The sequence below is a fragment of the Taeniopygia guttata genome, chromosome Z (genome assembly GCF_048771995.1).
Source record: "Taeniopygia guttata chromosome Z, bTaeGut7.mat, whole genome shotgun sequence".
NCBI lineage: Eukaryota > Metazoa > Chordata > Aves > Passeriformes > Estrildidae > Taeniopygia > Taeniopygia guttata.
The window spans coordinates 32,921,625-32,943,050 of record NC_133063.1 but is presented as its reverse complement, the minus strand read 5'-3'; the positions used below and the strand labels follow the sequence as shown (position 1 = coordinate 32,943,050).

General features: G+C 42.6%; 1 protein-coding gene and 1 long non-coding RNA gene across 2 annotated transcripts in view; one reads left to right on the top strand and one right to left on the bottom strand.

The window, feature by feature from the left end:
* Positions 1–57: 57 nt before the first annotated feature.
* On the bottom strand, positions 58–14,648 carry LOC121468110 (uncharacterized). The gene is made up of 2 exons (XR_005978085.2): positions 13,015–14,648; positions 58–305 (listed from the first exon to the last, which is right to left on the bottom strand). It is a non-coding gene; the product is annotated as an uncharacterized lncRNA (long non-coding RNA).
* A 609-nt stretch (positions 14,649–15,257) lies between these two features.
* Positions 15,258–21,426, top strand: part of SNX30 (sorting nexin family member 30) — a 49,340-nt gene continuing 43,171 nt past the window's right edge. Inside the window, exon 1 of the mRNA XM_002188232.7 lies at positions 15,258–15,629. Coding sequence (XP_002188268.4) covers positions 15,258–15,629 — 372 coding nt within the window. The remainder of the gene's footprint in view (positions 15,630–21,426) is intronic.

Genomic DNA, 21,426 nt, shown 5'->3' with positions numbered 1-21,426 from the left:
TTCATGAAATAAAGGCCCTTTTTCTTCTTTAACTGAATGTAAGGATAAGGACAGGAAATCAGTTACTTTTTTTATTACTTAGTTCAAGATGTCTATGTAGACATGCTTTTACTGCAGGATATTATATTTTTTAATATTAAGGTTTTGATGGTGTATGTAGCAGGCACTTCTGAGCATATGATCCTTACAGCAAGGGTGACATTGGATCTAGTAGTCAACTCTTCTACCTGCTGCAGGATATTTTATTTCATCTCTTTTCTCTTTCATCAGATACTTGAAGTCCATAACCTCCTCACTCTTCAGGCCTAAAGTGGAAAAAGTGCTTATTAAAAACTGTTGATTTAGTTACAATGGAATTACTTTTATTGCTAAGAACACACATAGGGTGTATACGGTGTTAAATATGACACTAATTCATTAGTTTGGACAACCACATATATACAGAAATATTGAAGGCAATTAACAATTTCTAAAGATCTGATGCAGCCAGCTTTACTAGATCATGAAGAAATAAATTACATTTTTGAGAGTGTACAGAATACATAAAAATCTTGTCAGTATCTATTACAATGGATAAATTTGTCTCAAAATGGCGTGCCTTAGTATTATACACATGGATTCCATGAGATAGGCAATAATCTGCTAACCAAGTATGCTGTCCTTCCATTTATACTTTTCAAAGACTCACACAATGTTTAACATTTGTAACACTGAACAAATTTTGTCTGGAAACTTGTGATGTCCAGATGTAGAATTTGGTTACCTGGATTGTTTGCCTGATAAAAGCAGTGTGTGAATGTGTGTTTGTGTAGGAATGTGTGAGTGGCTGTACCCAAACCAGCAGACAATCTCAGGGAGTTTTCTGTTTGCTTTAAAGCCCTGTTGATTAAAACTGTGGGAAGCAAACATTGCTGCCATTCCCACATACTTGTATTTTTGTCACCTGTTCTCTTTGCATGAACAGCTGACTGAGCACCTGCCCTCCTCATTCTGTTTTGGTATTGTTTTTTGTTTTGTTTCATTTTGTTATTTCTCATTCTGCCTTTAGAAATATCATATGTGCTATTTTTTTTTCCCTTTTAATTATTCCTTGGATGATTTGTAGACCATTTTATCTAGACACCTCTCCTGCAGTGGTTAATTGCTGAGGAGCAGGGTGAGTGAAGAGCAGCACAGCATCCAAACTAATAATCCTACCTGGTGCAATTCTCTGTGCTATCATTCCAGGACCGAGGATGTAAGGTGATTCTGAAAAGATGCATTTAAGGCAGACAGGCCTACCTGCTGTACTCCTCTCTACACAGCTAACCGTGGTAAAAAGAATTAATTTGTGGAAAGTGGTCCTTGTTTGAGGATCAATAAAGGAAGACAGAGAAGGAAGAAGAAGCAGGCCAAGGAGGAAGAGTCATCAGCGAGGAAACTCAGGTGAAGAAAAGCTGGGATTCACTAATTCTGCATTTCTGTACAAGTATGATGAATGTTGATCATAGCAGTAACTTCGAGCATCTCTACAAAAACATGATCATGCCTCAAGTCAAATGATCCCTTGGATTTGGGAGGAGTTTAACATCCATATATTAGCAATTAATTTGTCCTTGGGTTGTAGAAACAGGGAGAAATGTAACCCTTTAAAGGAATGGTGTCTAATCTCTGATGTGTCAGAATACTTTGCCTGAAACTACTCTTTTTTGTTCAGCATAAGCAAATAAAAAAATAAAATAAAGCATTTATAGTATGTCTTTTGGAAACCCATTACAAAATCTTCACTTTAAAAGGAGGCCATTTTTGAACACTGCTTCACAAATCTTGCTATGCTCTTCCTTCCGGAAATAAAATGCTTTTTTTCAGGCTGTCTGTTCTCATCATCTTGGAGTAGAGGAAGCTGTGTCCTAGGTTGACTGTATGATGCCTTTATCCCCAATCGTCTGCTCTGTTTATATTGAATAATAAGTTCTACACCTTTAAAACTTGTTCCAGGAGTGAAAGGGAGGGGGGAAGAAGCTCGGAGTTTGTTTTCAAGAACTGCACTCCCTCCTCCACATTCCTGCTCCTGGACTGTGTCGTCTGCGGATGGACAGAGAGAGAGAGAGAGAGAGAGCTCTCCTTTTTTCTTTTCCTAGTTAGTTTTAGCTAGCTGAGGCGAAGAAGTTCCCTGGACTGTGTTTTTTTCCCTTTCTCTGGACCTGCTCTGGACTGAACACCCAGAAGAGCAGCAGCAGCAGCACCTGTGGCCCAGCGGGCCGGGCCTGGGCCGTGGCATTTCCAGCGCCGGAGGGACTGATCAGAGACTGAGTGAGCCCAGCTGCAACCCTGGAGATTTTTCCTGAATTTGTCTCTCTCTTGGGGTGGCGAGAAGTTTTATTGTTTAATATTGTTTAAAATTGCTTGTTTAATAAACAGGTTTTTTCCACTTTTCTCCAAAGAAGTATCCTTCCCGAACTGGTTGGGGGGGGAGGGGCCAATTGAGTCTGCTTTCCTAAAGGAAACCCTTTAAGGGTTCTTTCCCCAAGTTTGACCTGAACCAGGACAGTGTCCCATTATATAAACAAAAGCTGTCTTAAACTGAAAATAGTTCTGAATGAATATAAACTGCAACACGGAAACACGGTGGGATGACTCACATAGCTAAAGTGCTGCACTGAATGGCTACAGGCTCTTCAGAAGAGACAGGAAGTGGAGAAGAAGTGGAGGATCTTTATATTAGGGAGGCTTTTGATGCTATGGGTATTGAGACTAATGATGAAGAAGTTGAATGCCTATGGGTAAGAATTAAGGGGTAGGCCAGCAAGGCTGACATCGTACTGGGAGTCTGTTATCATCCATCCAGCCAGGAAGAAGAGGTGGACAACTCATTCTATAAGCAGCTGGAGAACGTTTCAGGATCACCAGCCCTTGTTCTGGTAGGTGACTTCAACTTGCCAGACATCTGCTGGAAATTTCATACAGCACAACAGAGATAATCCAGGAAGTTCTTAGAGTGTGTGGAGGACAACTTTTTGTCACAGCTGGTGGTGAGCCCACCAGGGGAGGGACTCTGTTAGACCTGTTTATTTGCAAATATGGGTGGGCTGGTGGGAGATGTGGTAGTTAAAGGCCACTTGAGGTGTAGTGATCATGAAATTATAGAGTTCTTGATATTTGGTGAAATTAGGAGGAACATCAATAAAATTTTTACATTAGACTTCGGGAGGGCAGACTTTGGGCTATTTAGGAGATTTACTTAAAGATTTACTTGGGAAGCTGCCCTTAAAATTAAGGGAGTCCAGGAAAGGTGGGCGTGCTTCAAAACAGAGATCCTGAGGGCACAGGAAGAGACCAGACCATCCCTGTGTGCCGTAAGATGAGTCGGAAAGGCAAACGTCCAACCTGGATGTACAATGAGGTTTTGAAGTAACTTTGGAATAAAAAGAGGATGTATCATTATTGGATAGAGGGTTAGGTTTCTCAGGCGGTATTCAAGGGGGTTTCTATGGCATGTAGGAAAAAAAACTAGAGAGATCAAAGCTCAGTTGTAACTAAATTTGGCAACTTTTCTAAAGGATAATAAAAAATGTTTTTTTGATAAATATATTAATGGCAAAAGGAAGGTTAAGACCAACCTTTGTTTTCTACTGGATGGGCGGGAACATAGTAACTGCAGATGAGAAGGTGGAAGTGCTTAATGCCTTCTTTGCCTCAGTCTTTAGTGGTAGGACAGCTTTTCCTCAAGACAGCTGTCCTCCTGGGCTGGTAGATGGTGTCAGGGAGAGGAATGATCCCCCTATTATCCAGGAGGAGTCAGTCAGAGAACTGCTGAGCCGCTGGATGTTCATAAGTGTATGGGCTCAGCTGGGATCCATCCCAGGGTGATGAGGGAGCTGGCAGAAGAGCTTGTGAAGCTGCTTTCCATCATTTACCTACAGTCCTGGCTCACTGGTGAGGTTCCAGATGACTGGAAGCTGGCCAATGTGACACCCATTCACAAAAAGGGTGGGAAGGAGGATGCTGGTACTTACAGGCCAGTTAGCCTGACCTCTGTACCCAGTCAGGTTATGGAGCAGTTTATATTGAGTGTCATTGTGCAGCACTTACAGGATGGCCAGGGTATCAGACCCAGCCAGCGTGGGTTTAGGAGGGGTAGGTGATGTTTGACCAGCCTGGTCTCCTTTTATGACCAGGTGGCCTGCCTGGTAAAAGTAGGAAAAGCTGTTGATGTTGTCTGTAGAGTTGTGTTTGCACTGTATATCTCCTCTCTATATGTTTGGTTCATCCCGGTTTTCCCATCAGTACCTGCATGTCCATCAAACCCCAACCCATCCCCCTGTCTCCTCCCCGGTGATGTGTCCATCACCTGCTGACCACTCCCCTTTGTCCAGACCCTTCTCCCAGGGTCACCAGGTAACTGGACCCTGGCTGGGACTCCTCCCTCACCCCCTCCTCAGTGGTCACTCTGAGGCTTTGCCCCCAGAGAGCCACTCCCATGTCCTTCCCCCTTTGGCTGGTCAGGCTTACCCTGCCCTCTATATCTGGCCGGTTTGGGCGGGGACTCAGCCTCTCTCGCTCAGAACTCCTTCGAGGCGACATTAAAAAACCTTGGAACCAATCCTGAAGGGAGAGCGCCTCTTTCTTCGCTTGTGGGACTAGCTCGTCTTTGGACTCACGTGGGGCTTCTCCAGGCCCTCTGAGATTCCAGGAGAAGCCCTTCCCTCTGCCTGCCTCACCCCAACTGCCCAGCTGGCCGGGCTCCACTGGGAACACCCGTGGATTTGAGGGGTGGACGCAGCAGTTGTCTATGTGGACTTCAGCAAGGCCTTTGACACGGTCTCCCACAGCACACTCCTGGAAAAGCTGCAGCCCATGGCTGGGACAGGAGCACTCTGGGCTGGGTTAAGAGCTGGCTGCATGGCCCGGCTCAGAGTGGTGGTGAATGGTGCTGCATCCAGCTGCGGCTGCTCACCAATGGTGTCCCTCAGGGGTCTGTGCTGGGGCCAGCTCTGTTCAATATCTTTATTGACGACATGGATGAGGGTTTTGAGTCTTTCATTAGTAAATTTGCAGATGACACTAAGCTGGAATCATGTGTTGATCTGTTGGAAGGTTGGAGGGCTCTGCAGAGAGACCTGGAATAGTTGGATGGATGGGTAGAGTCCAGTAAGATGGTGTTTAATAAGTCCAAGTGCCAAGTCCTGCATTTTGGCCACAATAACCCCTGCAATATTATAGGCTGGGGACAGTGTAGCTGGACAGCGCCCAGGCTGAAAAGGACCTAGGGGTGCTGACAGCCGGCTGAGCATGAGCCAGCAGTGTGCCCTGGTGGCCAAGAAAGCCAACAGCATCCTGGCCTCTGTCAGGAATAGTGTGGCCAGCAGGAGCAGGGACGTTATCCTTCCCCTATACTCAGCAATGGTGAGGCTGCACCTTGAGTGCTGTGTCCAGTTCTGGGCCCCTCAGTTTAGGAAGGACGTTGAGATGCTTGAGCGGGTCCAGAGGAGGCAACAAGGCTTGTGAGGGGCTTGGAACACAAACCCTGTGAGAAATGGCTGAGGGAGCTGGCATTGTTTAGCCTGGAGAAAAGGAGGCTCAGGGGTGACCTTATCACTTTCTATAACTTCTGAAAGGTGGTTGTAGTCAGTGGGGGTTGGTGCCTTTCTCCAGGCAGCAATGGACAGAATCAAAGGACACAGTCTCAAGCTGTGTCAAGGGAAATACAGGTTGGATACTTGGAATAAAATTCTTTACGGAAAGAGTGATCAAATACTGGAATAGCCCACCTGGGGAGGTGGGGGAGTCACCATCCCTGGATATGTTTTAAAAAAAGACTGGATGTGGCACTCGGTGCCATGGTCTAATTGAGGTGTTAGAGCTGGGTTGGACTTGATGATCTTGAAGGTCTCTTCCAACCTAGTCATTCTGTGTGTGATTCTGTGTGTGCGATTCTCCGTAAGGAGCAACAGTAAAAGTCTAGGAGGATGGTGGATTGTTTCATTAGTCTATCTTATCCAGTCAAACACTGGCACAGGCTTCCCAAAGAGATGGTTGATTCCCCAAGCAAAAGCCATTTGGAAAATGCTCTTAACAAAATGCTTTAACTTTTGGTTGGCCTTGAAGGGGCCAGGGAGTTGGACAGAATGATCTTTGTAGGTTCCTTCCAAAGATTCTATTCTATTCTATTCTATTCTATTCTATTCTATTCTATTCTATTCTATTCTATTCTATTCTATTCTATTCTATTCTATTCTATTCTATTCTATTCTATTCCATTCCATTCCATTCCATTCCATTCCATTCCATTCCATTCCATTCCATTCCATTCCATTCCATTCCATTCCATTCCATCCTATCCTATCCTATCCTATCCTATCCTATTCTATTCTATTCTATTCTATTCTATTCTATTCTATTCTATTCTATTCTATTCTATTCTATTCTATTCTATTCTATTCTATTCTATTCTATTCTATTCTATTCTATTCTATTCTATTCTATTCTATTCTATTCTATTCTATTCTATTCTCTCTTGTTGCTTATCTGGAATATACTAAAGACTGAGTCCTGTGGGCAAACACAGAGTGCATGAGTAGCCCGGCCGTGAAGAACGGGCAACCCAAAGAGAAGCAAGAGGCTGGGTACATGAAAGAGCAGACCAACAATGCAGTCATTAGATAGATGGTCAATAGAGCTGTTAATCTTATAAATTATGATTTTGTCAGATGTTCATCACCTTTTGATAGCATTATCAGAGATATCCAACTTCCCCAAATGAGCATCTTCTCCCATCTGTGTTCAAGTACAGTCATACACAAAGTTAATTAGTCATTCCTTAGAACTATATGAGAAAAATGAGTCATTAAGAAAGAAAAAAAGAGGGGAAAAGCATTCTCCTAAAAGCTGTGCCAAATCTCTATTGGTCAGGTCCTGTTCCCCACACTCACTTCATCTTCTGCTAGATGATCACCTTTTCGTTAGTGTTACTAGGTCAAGTGTTTGTAAAATGGGACTAATCTGAGCTGGCAGAAGCAGTGTTCTTAAATAAAACTAAGGGCACCTTTTCAATATTATTTCCTAGTTCAGCCTAAAAGGAAAAAAAAAACTCAGCTTCTCTTGTTCATTTGGTAATTTTCTTTCTCACCTGACGGTTAGTTAAAAAAGCAGAAGAGAACTACGAGTGGAAATACATCTTTACATAGGCAGGTGTAGCCTTGTAAATCTGGCAGGAATATGGATGGCTCCCTGGGCAGAAAGGACAGAGCTTATCAAAAGATCATTCAGGAGAGTCTATGAACAATCTGGTGTATGAAAGAAAGCCTAGGTTTAAGTTGACAGCACACACTGTTACCATCAGCAATTAAAAGCTCTTCCAATGGAGGAGGCATAAGACCAAGACCAAAATTGCCAGATTTGGTCTCAGTCCTTCAGCACTTTTCTACATTTAGACCATGACGCAATAAAAGACACAGACGCTATGCTACAGCCTAAGAAATTTTGGCATTAATGGCTTAGTTTAGAAAGTAATTATTTAGATCCACAGGACTGCAAGTAGAGAGATTAATCTTCAGTAATCACCCATTTGCCATGACCTGTTTGTGACCACATATGACCAAAACACATGAGCAAACTTGAATTCAAACTCTGTGAATTCTTTGGTACCAAGTAATTCCAGAGAGTTGCGGAACAGAATTGTTATCTGTAGTCAAAAAAATACATACAAGTACCACTGTGCAGTTACAAATGATCCTTATTCCAGATGTCCATAAATTAAACATATAGCAGCTGTTTCCCTGGCTTAAACTCCTCACCCAGTCATGTATATGCTGGTGAACTTAGCTATTCACAAAGTTCATGTGAGCTAGTGCTTCTGTATCTGTGAAACAAAGCCTATAGAGTTAGAAACAGTAATTTGCTAACTATACTGTGGGAATGAACTCTAAAAATCACACTGGACTATTCTAAGGGACAACTAACTAATGACAGATGTATAGAAATAACAAGTTGTGAACACGATACTTTCAAATTAATCAAAGTCTGTAAGGGACACTATGAATACTAAGAAAATTTAAATTCTTGCTTATCTACCAAAACCAGATTATCTGACTATTTGGAAAGAAAAAAATAATATAAGTATGCTACATACATAAAGTAAGATCTGTTCCAATTGTTAGAGCCATGCATTGATAGGAAATTTGGTCCATTAATGAAACTTGCCACCACAAACACTGGAAGAATGTCAAGAAAATTCTTCAGGGAAAAAAAAAATGTGCTGTCTCATAATGATATTCCACTATAACAATTATTAGCTAATTGGCCATCTTGGAAGCTCTGCTATTTCCCTGACACTTCCAAATATGCTACAAAAAAACAAAGCTTCCCACTGGAGGGTATTGTTATGTCAAGTTGTAGAAGAAAGGCACCTGGAGGTGCTAACAAATTTATTACACAGGTGTTATGTCAAGATGTAGCAGGAAGGCACATGAAGGAAGCAACAAACCTGTTATACCCATGTGGTGCTGCTCACAGAACGAAGTACAAAGTCTTCTTTACAGAAAAGATGTGATAATTTCTCCATTATTAGGCACAGCAGTAGCCTCAGTTAAATAACAATTGAGAAAACTTACAGAGTTTTACAGAAGCTAAGCTGTACCAGAAATCCATGTCACAGAACGTTGAGATGAGAATACAATAATTTAGTCTGTATCCTAAAAAGTAGATGGTTAAAATAGACAAGATAGGTGTTTCTCTTCAGTCAACAACCAAGTCAGCTAAGAAACCCTAGGCCAAATGATTTCTAATATTCACAGGTTCATTACCAAAATTATTACATCATGAAGATATTCTCATTAGTTACACTAGCTACATTATAACTGTAAGTACTATTAAAATACAAAGCAACTAATGCAAATAAGCCACTTCCATCTGGGGGAAAAATTGAGTGAGAAAAACATGAGACAGAGTGTATGAGACAGATGTTATCCAGAAGGCTTAGGTGAGAAGGCTCTTTCAACAGAAGATTATATCACTACTCTGTGTACCATCAGGGGAAAAAAATTAGGAATATTTCTTCATTCAAAAGCAATGGCTGCTTTTCCAACAGACAGTCTGCTCAAAGGAAACTCTGACTCTGAGGGGCTTGGAACACAAACCCTGTGAGGAATGGCTGAGGGAGTTAGCTGTGATTGTAAGCAAACTGGAGAAAAGGAGACTCAGAGGTGATCTTATCACTTTCTACAACATCTGAAAGGTGGTTGTAGTCAGGTGGTGCCTTTCTTCAGGCAGCAACTGCAGAATAAGAAGACAGAATCTTAAGATGTGCCATAGGAAATATAGGTTGGATATTGGGAAAAAAAGTTCTTTACAGAAAGAGTGATCAAATACTGGAATGGCCTTCCTGGGGCGGTGGTGGAGTCACCATCCCTGGATGTGTTTAAAAAAAGACTGGATGTGGCACTCCTTTACCATGGTTTGAGGTGTTAGGGCATGGGTTGGACTCAATAATCTTGAAGGTCTCTTCCAACCTAGTCATTCTGTGAATTCAGAATGATCATGGGCAGTTCTAAACGCTATAGGCTGAGATAGAATAGTCATTTACATGTTGGGTTCTTTTCCCCCTAAGTGAAAATAGCATGTGCGTGATATCTCCTTGGGTTGAACCAAGATCTTCCAGAATGCTGTTTTTATTTCCATATGGCAATGCTACTCATATGTACCATCCTAAACATTCCCTTTCTCTATTTATTGTGTGTGTCACAAAAAAACCCTTCAAACAAATAAAATGCATCTTGAAGAGTCTTTAAACATTTTAGATTGATTGAGATTTCCGTATCCAATTGTGTAAAGATACTGTATCCATAGTTACAGTCTTTCTCCCTGACTGGATTTTTTTGATTTTTCATTTTATAACCATTTAGCACAGACTTCCGCTTTGTATCACAAGTGTGCTTTGTTCCCACAATCCTGTTTATGGCACCCCCATAAAACTTTACAGCTTTGAAGGCTTTTGATACAGCAAAATCTTATGCATTATCTTACATGTGTGCATGAATGCACAGGTGTTGTGTGCTCATGATTTGAAACTGATCCTATCTCTAGAGAGTCACTGAGCATGTTTATGGAGTTAAAAGCCTGCCCTCTCCAATCTCTGCAGTACAAGACATGAAGGTCTAGTAGCATGTTCAAGGAAGGACCCTTTTTGAAAAGATAGCTGGATTTTTTGGGTTTTTTTGTATCTTCTGGAATGCTCTAGTTCTGTAGGAGTTTCCTGCATGCCTATGTGCAGGCAGACACAAATGTTATCCTTGCCAAGGTAGACCACAGTGGGGAAAAGACAAAGCAGTTGAGGAGAAGCTGTTGACAGCAGGGGAAAAAAATTTACTGCCCTTGACCTGTCAAACAAGCCAAGCCTGCCAGCATCTCTGTGGCCTCAAGCCTACCTTGTTGTTTGTACTGTCTGGAGTATGCTATTGAGAATCCTAGAATTTTGTCTTTAAATATAATACTTGATGAAAAGCAGGTGGGCTTTAGATGTCTGGTCTAGTAAATAAATACAAAATGAACTTAGCCTCCTGGTAGTCTTTGTAAACCTAAACCCTGTTGCCATTTTATGTCTCATCTGGACAAAAAGACAAAGATGCATTACAAAAAGAATGTTAAGAGACAACTGAGAGTCCTTCTCAGGCTCACACTGAGCACTTGAAAAGCCATCTGCCATTATTTAAACATCCTGGGTGGTATTACTGGCGTAACTGGCACTCCAGATCAGAACAGCAGTGCAAGATAGGTGCTATCCTTAAATTTGTAAATAGGTTTTCCTGCAAGTCATCTGTGGATTCTTCCTCTCCGTGTTTGTCCTTGTAAACAATCCTAAGAGGTAGCCTGCAGGACTTTGATTTCAGTGATACAGAAACAGAACTATTTATTCAGGAAAAAAACGTGTGAAACTGGTAACATTTTTCCTGAATTAGTGAGATTCTTGGTCCTCAAACTGACCATTTGTCTTCTTGCCCAGTTAATATTACACCTGTTTCATCCTGCTTCTGAGCTGAAATGATATAAACATAGTAAATAGTTATGATTTTGCTAGGAGAGCATGCCAGTTTTTTCAAGTTAACTTGGATTAAGATGTGGGCATTGAATAGAAGTCTCTTCTCAGCCTGCCACTGATTTTGGTTTTCACTGATTTTGTATTTTATTATGGTTGCATGTTTCATGTGCTGGATGGTTTTAGCTTGGTTGATGTTTAACAAAAAGAAAATTGTCAATATAGACATCAAGGAAAATATGATGGTTGTAAAATTAAACCACTACAGTGGAGAAGGATACCTAAACATATTTTTAATCACTCATAATTTCTTAGCAGAATTAAGACATTTGTTTATTTCACTCCTGGTATTAGAAAAATAGGCACTTTCCTTCCTCAGTTTTTGGTAGTACCTTTTGTGCCTGCTGCTGGAGCCAGATGACTACATGCTGACACATTTAGAGGTTCTTATTTGTGTGTAGAAAACAATTTCTACAAGAAGTCAATTACAAAGTATATCTATTTTTTTCTGTTTCATTTCATGCACAATAGATTTGGAGTTATGACTCCTGTTCTATTGTGGGACTATTTCTAATCAAGGTACAGGAATTTGCTCCTAACTCAAATTTCACATTTCAATGTTCTATCTTCTTTTTGAAGTTCCAGTTCTTTAAATCAATTACATAATATGCTCATCTTCCATATTAAAAAAAAATAGAAATGAGATTCCCTTATAGCTGAAGAACAAGCTAAAAACTCCCCCTAGTCTGTGATGTGAACTTGCAGAGAATACAGCAAAAGCCAGACAGTTTTACAGATTTTTAAGATTACACATGTAAAGTAAGTTTAATCTATTTTAAGGTATGATTTATGATTTTTGAACTCTTCTAATAGAACATAGAATGCTTTGGATTGGAAGGGACCTAAAAAATCAGCCAGTTCATGCCCTTTGTCACAGGCAGGGAACCTTCCACTAGACCAGGTCACTCAGAGCTCCATCCAACTTGGTCTTCTTCTCATTTCTCAGTATCATAGGTTGCATTTGCTACCTAAGATATGTATCACTGTTAAACCTAGATTGTTGTCTATACAAATCTTTGCAGATTTGGTACTCACCAAAATCAGAGGATGAGAGACATCTGTCATTAGTCATTAAGACAGGGCTAGATTGCTTACCCTGTCTAGTTTTTTGGGTTTTTTTTTTAAAGCATGTTATTATCATAAATTACATTTAAGTGTTGACTTAGTGTCAACAGTTAGCCAGCTTGACCTTATAGTGTGCTATGGTGTTGGAATTCTGAAATTGAACATAACTTTCATAGCCAGAATTTAGGAATATCACCATGATAACCAGCAAGTCTGTCATTTTCTTGTGTAAAAGCTCTTCCACTAATGTCTTCTGAACTTTTTCTAACCAGATTTCAGATTACTTGTACTCACAGGTGCACAAATATTCCTGCATTTTGCATATATGATCCAGTTATTTGAAAATGTTTCTAAGTATTCTATGTCAGATGAAATGAGTAAGGATGACATAGCAGAAACAGGTAACACAGATAACTGTAATTAATGAAAAAAAGATGCATATATTGCACTATCACAGGAAACTAGACCAGTAAGTGAATCTCTGGAGCTTGGAACTTCATCCTTGTATACAGGCTAATTGAGAGGTCACCTTACAAACCTCATCAACTGGACATAATGACTTCTGTAGCAGCACTGAGTCATTCAGGATGGAAGGGATGTAGGGATGTCTCTGGTCCAATCTCTTGCTTGAAGGAGGGATGTCGCCCTGATTCTTGAGTTTTTCTAAAGCCTTCTGAGTTTACATTCTATTGGGAAACTTTCCCACACAGTTTCTGTAAATAACGTGTTGTTTTGCATTCTTTCATGGGGGTGGAGAAACTTGATGTACTAGCGGTTTGTCTAATGTCTTTGGAGAGGTGGCCCATTCACTCTCCAATCCACTGTCACCTTTGGAAAAGTATAAAAGTTAGAGTCAGAAAATAAACTCTCTCTTTTACCTTGCAAAGTAGCAGGTGGCTCGCGTTGTGCTTTCTCGTGTCCTATAGCGACAGAGGGTCAGACGTGAGATTGTGTCAGATTGTCTTGAGAATCTCCAAGGGTGGACTGCACAACCTCTCTCTGCAACCTGCTCTGACTCGACGTACCTTCAGGGGAAAAAAATTGTTCCTAATATTCATCAGGAATTTCCTGTTTCAGTTGATGTCTTTTGTGCCTTGTTCTTCTGCTATGGTCTGCTGTGGTAAGACCACTTCCATCTTTTCCACCCCTTCCCTATGGGATACTGGAGGATGCAGTTAACTGCCCTTGAAGTTAGCTGCTCCAGGCTCAAAAAGCATCAGCCCTGCAGCTGCTGCTTGCAGATTTTCACCAACCATCTTAGTGGCCCCCTGTGAACTTTGTCCAGTTTGTCAATATCTTGTATAAAGGTCCCACAATTAATACAAGATTTCTGATAAGGTCAAGTGAGTGCCAAGCAGAGTCTGATAAATCCTGCCCTCAGTCTGCAGCTTGTGCTGCCTGCTCTTTAGGCAGCCTGGATAGCACCAGTCTTCCTTGCTGCAAGAATGCAGCCACCTTATGCCCAGTTCACTGGCCACTAAGCCAAGGTTTAATGAGTAGAAGGTCATTTGCACAGAGCTAGGATGGCCCCAGGTTTCCAAGCATTAGAAGGTGTTGCTGTCCCTGACCAGGCTTCCTTTGGAAAATAATTGACTTGGAAACACAGCTAGGTAAGAATGCTTAACGGAAAAGAGAGAAAGAGCTCTCAGAAAGTCATAAACCTTTGAGACACAGACTGTCACAAAACCAAAGGGAACCAATTCATGAGCAGTGTGGCAGACACACAAACCTGCCTGATACACAAATACTGCTTTATGACAGTAGTTTCCACTTAAGATTTGGATAATCTAAAAGAAAGTTGGGATGCATGTATCTAAGCTGACTAATATGTATTGCTTCCTTTTTCTGATACATAAATAAGTTTTTTCTGAAGTGTAATGAACAAAGGATATTTCATAGCTGCTTTCTCACTGAGGCCTAGCACTTGGCTTGGACTTTAATCTCTGCTGAAGTGCAAACATTATTTTAATATTTAATATTAAGTCGTTATTTATAGTAAGGATTTATTTTTCACAGTACTTTATCCCTGTGATACACAGCATTTTTTTTTTTTTGTAATAACAGTCCACAGTGTTGTGCTCTCATACTTGTCCTGCTGTGTGGCACCTCACAGTGACACCTGTAAAACTTGGTAGCTTAGCTTTAGGTACTAGTGCTGCCCTTTTGATTTCAATGGTCTGTACTCCCCAGGAAAAGTTAAACACAAGTGAAATGTTTACAGCATCTAAGTCTTACCTGGTCACATACCTGTATGTTTATCTTCATATATATATTTGTAGCTGGATGGGATTGTGACAGTGATACATCACTTTCCCCAGTAGCATGTTACGCTATAATAGCTAATTAGTGCTGAACAAATTATTTGGGAAAAAGTAACTTATCCACCAGATTTAGCTTATTTACCTGCTCAGGAAACATCTTAGACCAGACTATGGTTTTTCTCCTGTTTATTGATTATTCTACCGACATGAACATTTTTTCCACGCTGGTAAATGTGGACAGATCACCAAATTTTTATAATGAATACACACTGTTAGATGGATTTGCATGGATTACTTCTAGAAGTCTTGCTATATATTTCAGTTCGTTTCTACAACAACGCGAGGTCTCTCAACATAAGATCTCTGCGGCAAAAGTGGACGCATGGGGCGTCAGTGAAAGGATGTTTCTATGTCAGCCTTGCGTGCAGGACATCTCTCAGCGTACCCGGTGCACTCCTACCGTGAGGGAATCCCGGAGGCCGGGCCTTGTCCCTCCCGAGCCCGGCTGGGGTCGAGTCCTCCACAGCAACCCGCCATTTAGAAATTTTCCTTCTAACGTGAGCGTAGTTTGAGGTCGGCGAGCCTGGAAAACTCGAGGAGCAGAATTGCTTTTCTGGCACTTAACCCGCCGTTCGACAGCATGCGGCGACACCGCCGAAGCGCGGGCTCACGTCGGGGCAGCTCGGTGGCGCAGCGCTTCCATCGGCCCGGCCTGGTCCGGCTCGGCTCGGCCCGGCACACCGGGGATTCCGCCAGATCTGCCGCCGCCCCCGGCCATCTCTCCGCCCCGGCCCGCCCTGCAGCGCCGGGGGCCGTGCCTGTCTCCAGCCGCCGGCCGGGCGGGGCGGCAGGTGGCGCGGATGTCGCTGTGGAAAGGGGCGGGCGGTGGCACCGGCGGATGCTGCGCTCGCTCCTCCTCCTCCGTCGTCGCCGCAGCCGCCGCCTCCTGCGCCTCCTCGCATCGCGGCGGTGGCGGGCAGGCTCCGGCCGCGGCCCCGCAGCTTCTCGCCGAGGCGGCGCGGCCTCCGCTCCCTCCTTCCTTGCCTCGGTCGCTGCCCGGCCCCGGCACGATGTCGAGCGGCGCGGCGAGCGCCCCTAAGCCGCTCCCTTCCTCCGGGCCCAAGTCGCTGCGGGAGATGCCGCATCCCCTGGCCACATCCAGCAGCGAGGAGATGGGGCCGGCGCTCACCCCCAGCCCCGACGTGCTCCTGCCCCGCAGCATCGCCGACAAGGTATGGCCTGGGGGAAGGGGTTGAGGCATTTGAGGGGGCCTCTGGTGTTGAAGGAGGGCGGGGGAAGGTCTGTGTGTGTGTTTCCCTGACATACCTTTTCCCGGCTTCGTCTCGCCGTGGGGAGATAAAGCCCTGGGCGCTGCTGACATCCATTGCAAGAGCACAGAGTGGCTTCGGGGGGAGAAGACATCATGTCCCTTGCTGTGGGAGACCGTCTGGGACAGTGGTGGTCGCGCTGTCACAGGAGGGTTGCGAGAGGCAGTATTTTATTTACTATATCTCCTGTGGGTCATATCGTGTACAGATAGTTGTAAATTTTTCAAGCATTGTTACAGCTCTTTTCTTGTAGCCCTCACGGGGAAGGCTTGGAGCTGGCATTGTTTGCTTATCATCAGCTTGTTTGTGATTGTCCTTTCCAGGCTGAACTCCTGCTCACTTCTTCCCAGCACTGATACAAACACGGTGCTCTGCAGGAGTATCTATGCCTGTCTTCCCTTCCCTAGCTCTGGCATATGTTCACAGGACACTAGCAAACTCTGTGAAGTGCCTTCCTCGTGGTAATTTGGTAGTGGCAGAACAGCACTGCTGATATATTAGCTATGCTTGCAAGGACTTGGTATCCTTGTAGACAAGTCTTCCTGAACTTTTTAAGGTAGGATTTCCTGAGAGCAAGAACTGCAAGGGATGATGTGGGCTTAAAAGCAGTTCTGGCTCAGCTGGTTTGTGCTTGTGGTACTGAGTGGCAAGAAGTGCTTCTTCTATGGCTGTTGTCCTGGGGAATATGGAGCTACTTCTGGGTAGGATGGATCCCTTAGGCTCCAAAAGCCTTGAGGCTGTCAGCAGTATCTGACCCAATACACTCCCATGCTACAGGAGAGTGAGTCAAGGTAGCCTGGTGTCTTCCATATTTCACCATCTGCTGTGTGCAGCTGTGATGTAGGGATTCAGCACTTCTTCCTGCCCATGCAAGGAGGCCTTTTCTTGAACATTTTCCCACTGTTGCTCTAGTGAGAAGCAAGGCTTACCTTTGCTTCAAGAGCTTAGGCCTTCATCTAACAAATAGGTCAGTTGATGACCTGTGGAGAAAAGGGTATGTGACTAAGGCAGGGGTAGAAATTGTGGAGGATTTTGTCTGTGATAGATGGTTTAATCATCTGAGTAAGCTGTTGTCTGGCAAACCTGTAGCAATAGAAATTGGCAGCTGCCTTCACAAATCTTGCAGCTGAGGAGCTGCAGCTGTTGGCAGGGTCCATCCATGCTGCTGTATAGCTGGTGAGAAGCAGTATTCTGAGGAGCATCTTACACCCTGTAATGTCTTTCCTCAATTGTATTAAAGAACTTATTTGCTTTTGGAGTGCAAGCAAGCTTCTCTCTGCTTTACTGCTTTGAGGTTTTGAGGAGTGTGTCAGTATTCCTGATATCCTTGGAGCAGAAATAACTCTAGCTTTAGGCTGTGGTCAGCTAACTTCTCATAAGTGGGAAAGTTCTTGCACAGTTTTTCCATCAGCAATAGAAATGAAATCCTCCTTCCTGTACCCTGTATATAGTGCCATTCTGTTCTAGGCACTTGGCAGCATAGAAATACTCTAAAAGGCAGAGCAAAAGTGGCTGTAGTAAGTGATGTTTAGACTGGAGTGCAGTTTTGTGCTTGCACTGGAAATGGCACTAGGCTATGATCCTTGCAGAATAAAAGCACATCCAGTAGGAAGAAAATATATGGTTTTTTTCCTTCTATCTGAATTAGCAGAAAAAGCCATATGTCTTAACCTCTTGATGGAAGGAGATCAACAGCTTTGCTGTATATGGAATGTCCCTTCTTCACCTTAATATTTCACACACTGGCAATAAAAAATGTAGTAACTTCTTTCCCGCCTCAGAAAAAAAAAAAAAAAGTCAATAAACTAGCTAGGTGTTCCTGGCTTTAAGTCAATGCCTGCACTGTGTATTAAGTAGTCTACAGAGGGAGTAGGGTAAGTGGAGGTAAACGGGTAAAAGCACTTTTTGGGTGGTTTGTATGTCTCAGTCTCAGAATCGTGGAATAGTTTGGGTTGGAAGGGAGCTCAAAGATGATCTAGTCGAACCTCTGTGCTGTGGACAGAGATACTTCTCACTACACCAGATTGCTCAGAGCTCTGTCCAGCCTGGCCTTGAACACTTCCAGTGTTAATCTTTAAAATCTTAATCTCTGATGATGGATTATTGGTCTTTTGAGAGACTGGCTCATTAATCAGCTAATAGTACTGCAATTGCTGAGTAGGTCAGCATTCAAGTCTGACTTAGGCTTAAAGTTCTGCATTAGTTATTTATTGATTCTTGAGTAGGAGCTGTTGTAATCTTCTGTCTGGTGTTTTGGGAGAATCTGGTGGACATTGATACTGGAGAAATTTTGGTCCAAGTCTCCTGCTTCAAAGTGTCTTTGAGTCAGATTCTTTAAGGAGAATGGTCCATATCCAGATGTGTACTAGGATATCAGTTTCGGAAGGGGACTAGTAAAAATTGCTGGCCCATCACCATGAAGTGGATAATTTGCTTTTTTGTGTTCCTCATGTTTTCTCTGAGCAAATACTTCCTAAAATCTGCTGCAAGCTACAAGTACCTAAGACTGAGATCCTCTGAGTAGAGAAAGTTCAGAAGTAAAGTTTTCTGCCCATAAAGTGCTTCAATTTTTATTGCCACTGATGTATCGCATGGAAGTGGCTAAACCTCTGCCATCACTGCTTTGTATTCTTTAAAGCCTGTTTTTTAAACTTTTTTTTTAATCCATTGAGAAAGAACACCACTTTATCCTGAGTCAGAGAAACCTAGGGGACAGGAACAATTGCCTCTGTATCTCCTTTTAGATTTAGATTCAAATATGGGAATAATTTAGTATTTCAGATGCTGTGGAACTTTAATGTCTCATAAACCTTAGGCTGCTGTTCAAGAACAGTGGCTAATGCTGCTAGAGCAGTAGGTCATTGGAAAGTGAAGGAAAATCTTTTGTGCTGTTTACCAAGGCCATCTAAGCAGACTAGTCTCAAGTTTTCTGTATCTTAGGAAGAGGGCTGCAGAACTTTTCTTATGTGAAATAGTGTCTTTATCCTGATTTGTAGTGGACAATAGCTTTAGGAACCAGGACACCTTGACTTTTGACAGCATCTTATCTCTGAAATGAAAAGAACATTTTAGCTAAGTACTTGACTTTTACAGTCATGCTTCAGGAGGCATGAAACACTTGAGTTGTAGGTTCTTGTTTCTAAAGCATTTATATATCGGCCATGTGTTTCTGTGAAGATCTTTTGGTTCCCCTGAAGTCTAAAATACTGTCTTGATACCTGAGCACCATGAATGTCATTGAGTTTATTCTCCCTTCACCCTTGCTAGCTTTCAGATAAGGAGACAGGGGAAGCTGAAGCTGAGTGATACCATGTTTCTTGTGTTTTGCCTTTTTTTTTTTTCCTTTTATTTGGATGGAGTTAACGTCAGGTTAGAGGAGAAACATGCAGAAGGAAACAATTCCTTGTGTTTCATGGCAGGGTTAGTTGTAGAATTAGTTGTAAAACTGGGGCCTTGCTGGTTTAATTTTTGGAACATGTACAAGCTAATTGAGATCTCGTTTTTAGAGCAGATCCACTGCTGAGGAGTGCAAGACATGGAGAAATGTCTGTATTTCTCTCTGCCTTTTCTTTTTTAAAAAAGAAGGAAGTTCTGCATGCACGTGACTACTTGACTCCAGTGCTCAAGTTTGTCACTTTCAATAGCAAATCTGCTCTGTGCGCCAGGACAAATGCTTTGACAATGCGGAGAAAAGGCAGTATTAATAGGTTACTGAGTTTAGAGCATAGGTGAGAAGTAGACGATACTTTGCTGCATGAAGATTTGGATTCAGCCCCTCTGAGGCTGTGTAGATTTAGTAGGCTGCTGCTAAGATTTGGAAATGCCAGGCTGTGCAGAGTTAGAAGGGAAGTGTTTTGTATGGCTTAGTTCTGCTGTCGTCTACTTGTGGTCCCTCTAGACTTGTATAGTCTAAGGGTATCTTCCTAACATGGTGGTGTTGGCTATTCTTGCTGTGGTCTGCCTTGAGACTGACAGCTATCTGATAAGGCTCCTGATTCACATCCCTGGTTTCTTGCCAAGAACTCCAAAAGCTTTCATATCCCACCTGTCCTAGGACTCAGGCTCCCTTGTCCTTTTTCAGGCATTTCTGACTGCTGTTACTGTACTTGTGGCCAGGTACCTGTAACTTTCTCAGCTTTTATTCTTGGAAGCTCTGCCTACTTGTTTTTGCCTCTGTTAACTTTGTACAGCTGATGGGAGCTAAAAGGCTGTTTTACAGGTAGTATATCAAGCAGATACTAGAGCTGATGTGGAGTACCAGGCTTGCAGTGAACGCCTACCGTGAATTTGCTAGTTCATGGAGATGGGCTTTAAAACTTCTACTGCAAATTTCTGGTTACTAACTGAAAACTATTGTTTGTATGCTCCTCTGCTTCCAAGTTACCACCCTGGTGAGTTCCTAGACTTCTTATTAGCCCCTGATCAAATATACTCTGTGTTTGCTTGGAGTGCTGTTACATAGCACTTACTCTGAAAGGGAACCTGGCACCTCTCCAATTCCAAAAAATATACTGGGAGTTTGAAGCTCTACTTCCAGCCTCCTTGGCTGCTATTTTATAATTATTGCTCTTAACTTCATCCATCTACAGATGAAACCAGTTTGCAGTATAATCTGAAAACTTAAAATAGATCTGCATGAGTTTCTACGAATTTCTTCCTTCTCTGACTAGATGAGAACTTAAACTGGCACCATGTATTAAAGGAAGCTGGAGGTAAATTCTCAGTTGTGGGAGAGACTGAAGACTGTAGAAAGTCAAACTAAAGTTGTTGAACCTGGGAAACAGTGTCAGTATGATGGGTTGATCTCTGCTCCTGTCTACAGGATGCAAAAATGACAGTCACAGGAAAGTTGAAGCTAGAAGGCACTTCTGCATATTGTCTTGTCCAACCTTCTCAGATAGGCCAGGCTGCCCAGGATGCTGTGAAGTTGTTTTTTTTTTTTTTTGAACAGCTCTTTGGGCATCCTGTTCCTGCATCCAATCATCCACAAAATAAAATATCTTTCTCATGTTTATGTGAAACTTCCAGTATTTCAATTTTCACTAAAAAGAGAGTGTTACTTCCTTCTGTGCAGGCTTCCATCAAATATTTATCCTTATTGATAAGATTCCCTGAGCATTATTATCTCCAGGTTGTTTTCCTTCTTTGCCTTTAGGCATGTTGTTGGCTCTTGGTCAATTTTTCCATCCCTGTCTGTGGGGTTTTATTTTCTCATTCCCTATGCCAAACTGCTTTTCAATCAATCAGCCTCCAGCACACACTGCTGGATGGGGTTGCTCCTGACAGGTACAGGATTTGTGTTTCCTCAGTAACTTGTCAGCCATGGTGGAAAAAGTTATGCTTGGTGGTGAGAAGGAGTCCTCAGAGCTGCCTGTGCTGGAGTGCCTTAAACTTACCCAAGCAGCTGAATGCTTTCCGAGCTCACTCATGGATGGGAAGGGATAACCCCTTAGATAACTAAGTTCTCTTACTACAGTTGTGTGGGGACCTCCTCCTGCTATGGGTGCCTCAGGAAGCCTGTCCCTGTAATTAATGGTGGGAGGGGCAGGGAATAAAGAACAAAGGTTGACTATTGTGCCTGTCTGGGAGACCTTAGTACCTAGATTTATGTGCAAAATGTTGTCCTGGTGTCTTCTAGCATAGTGGTGTACTCTTGTGGTATCTTAAAAAGATGGTTTGGCTGTCACATGAGCCAGTCTGC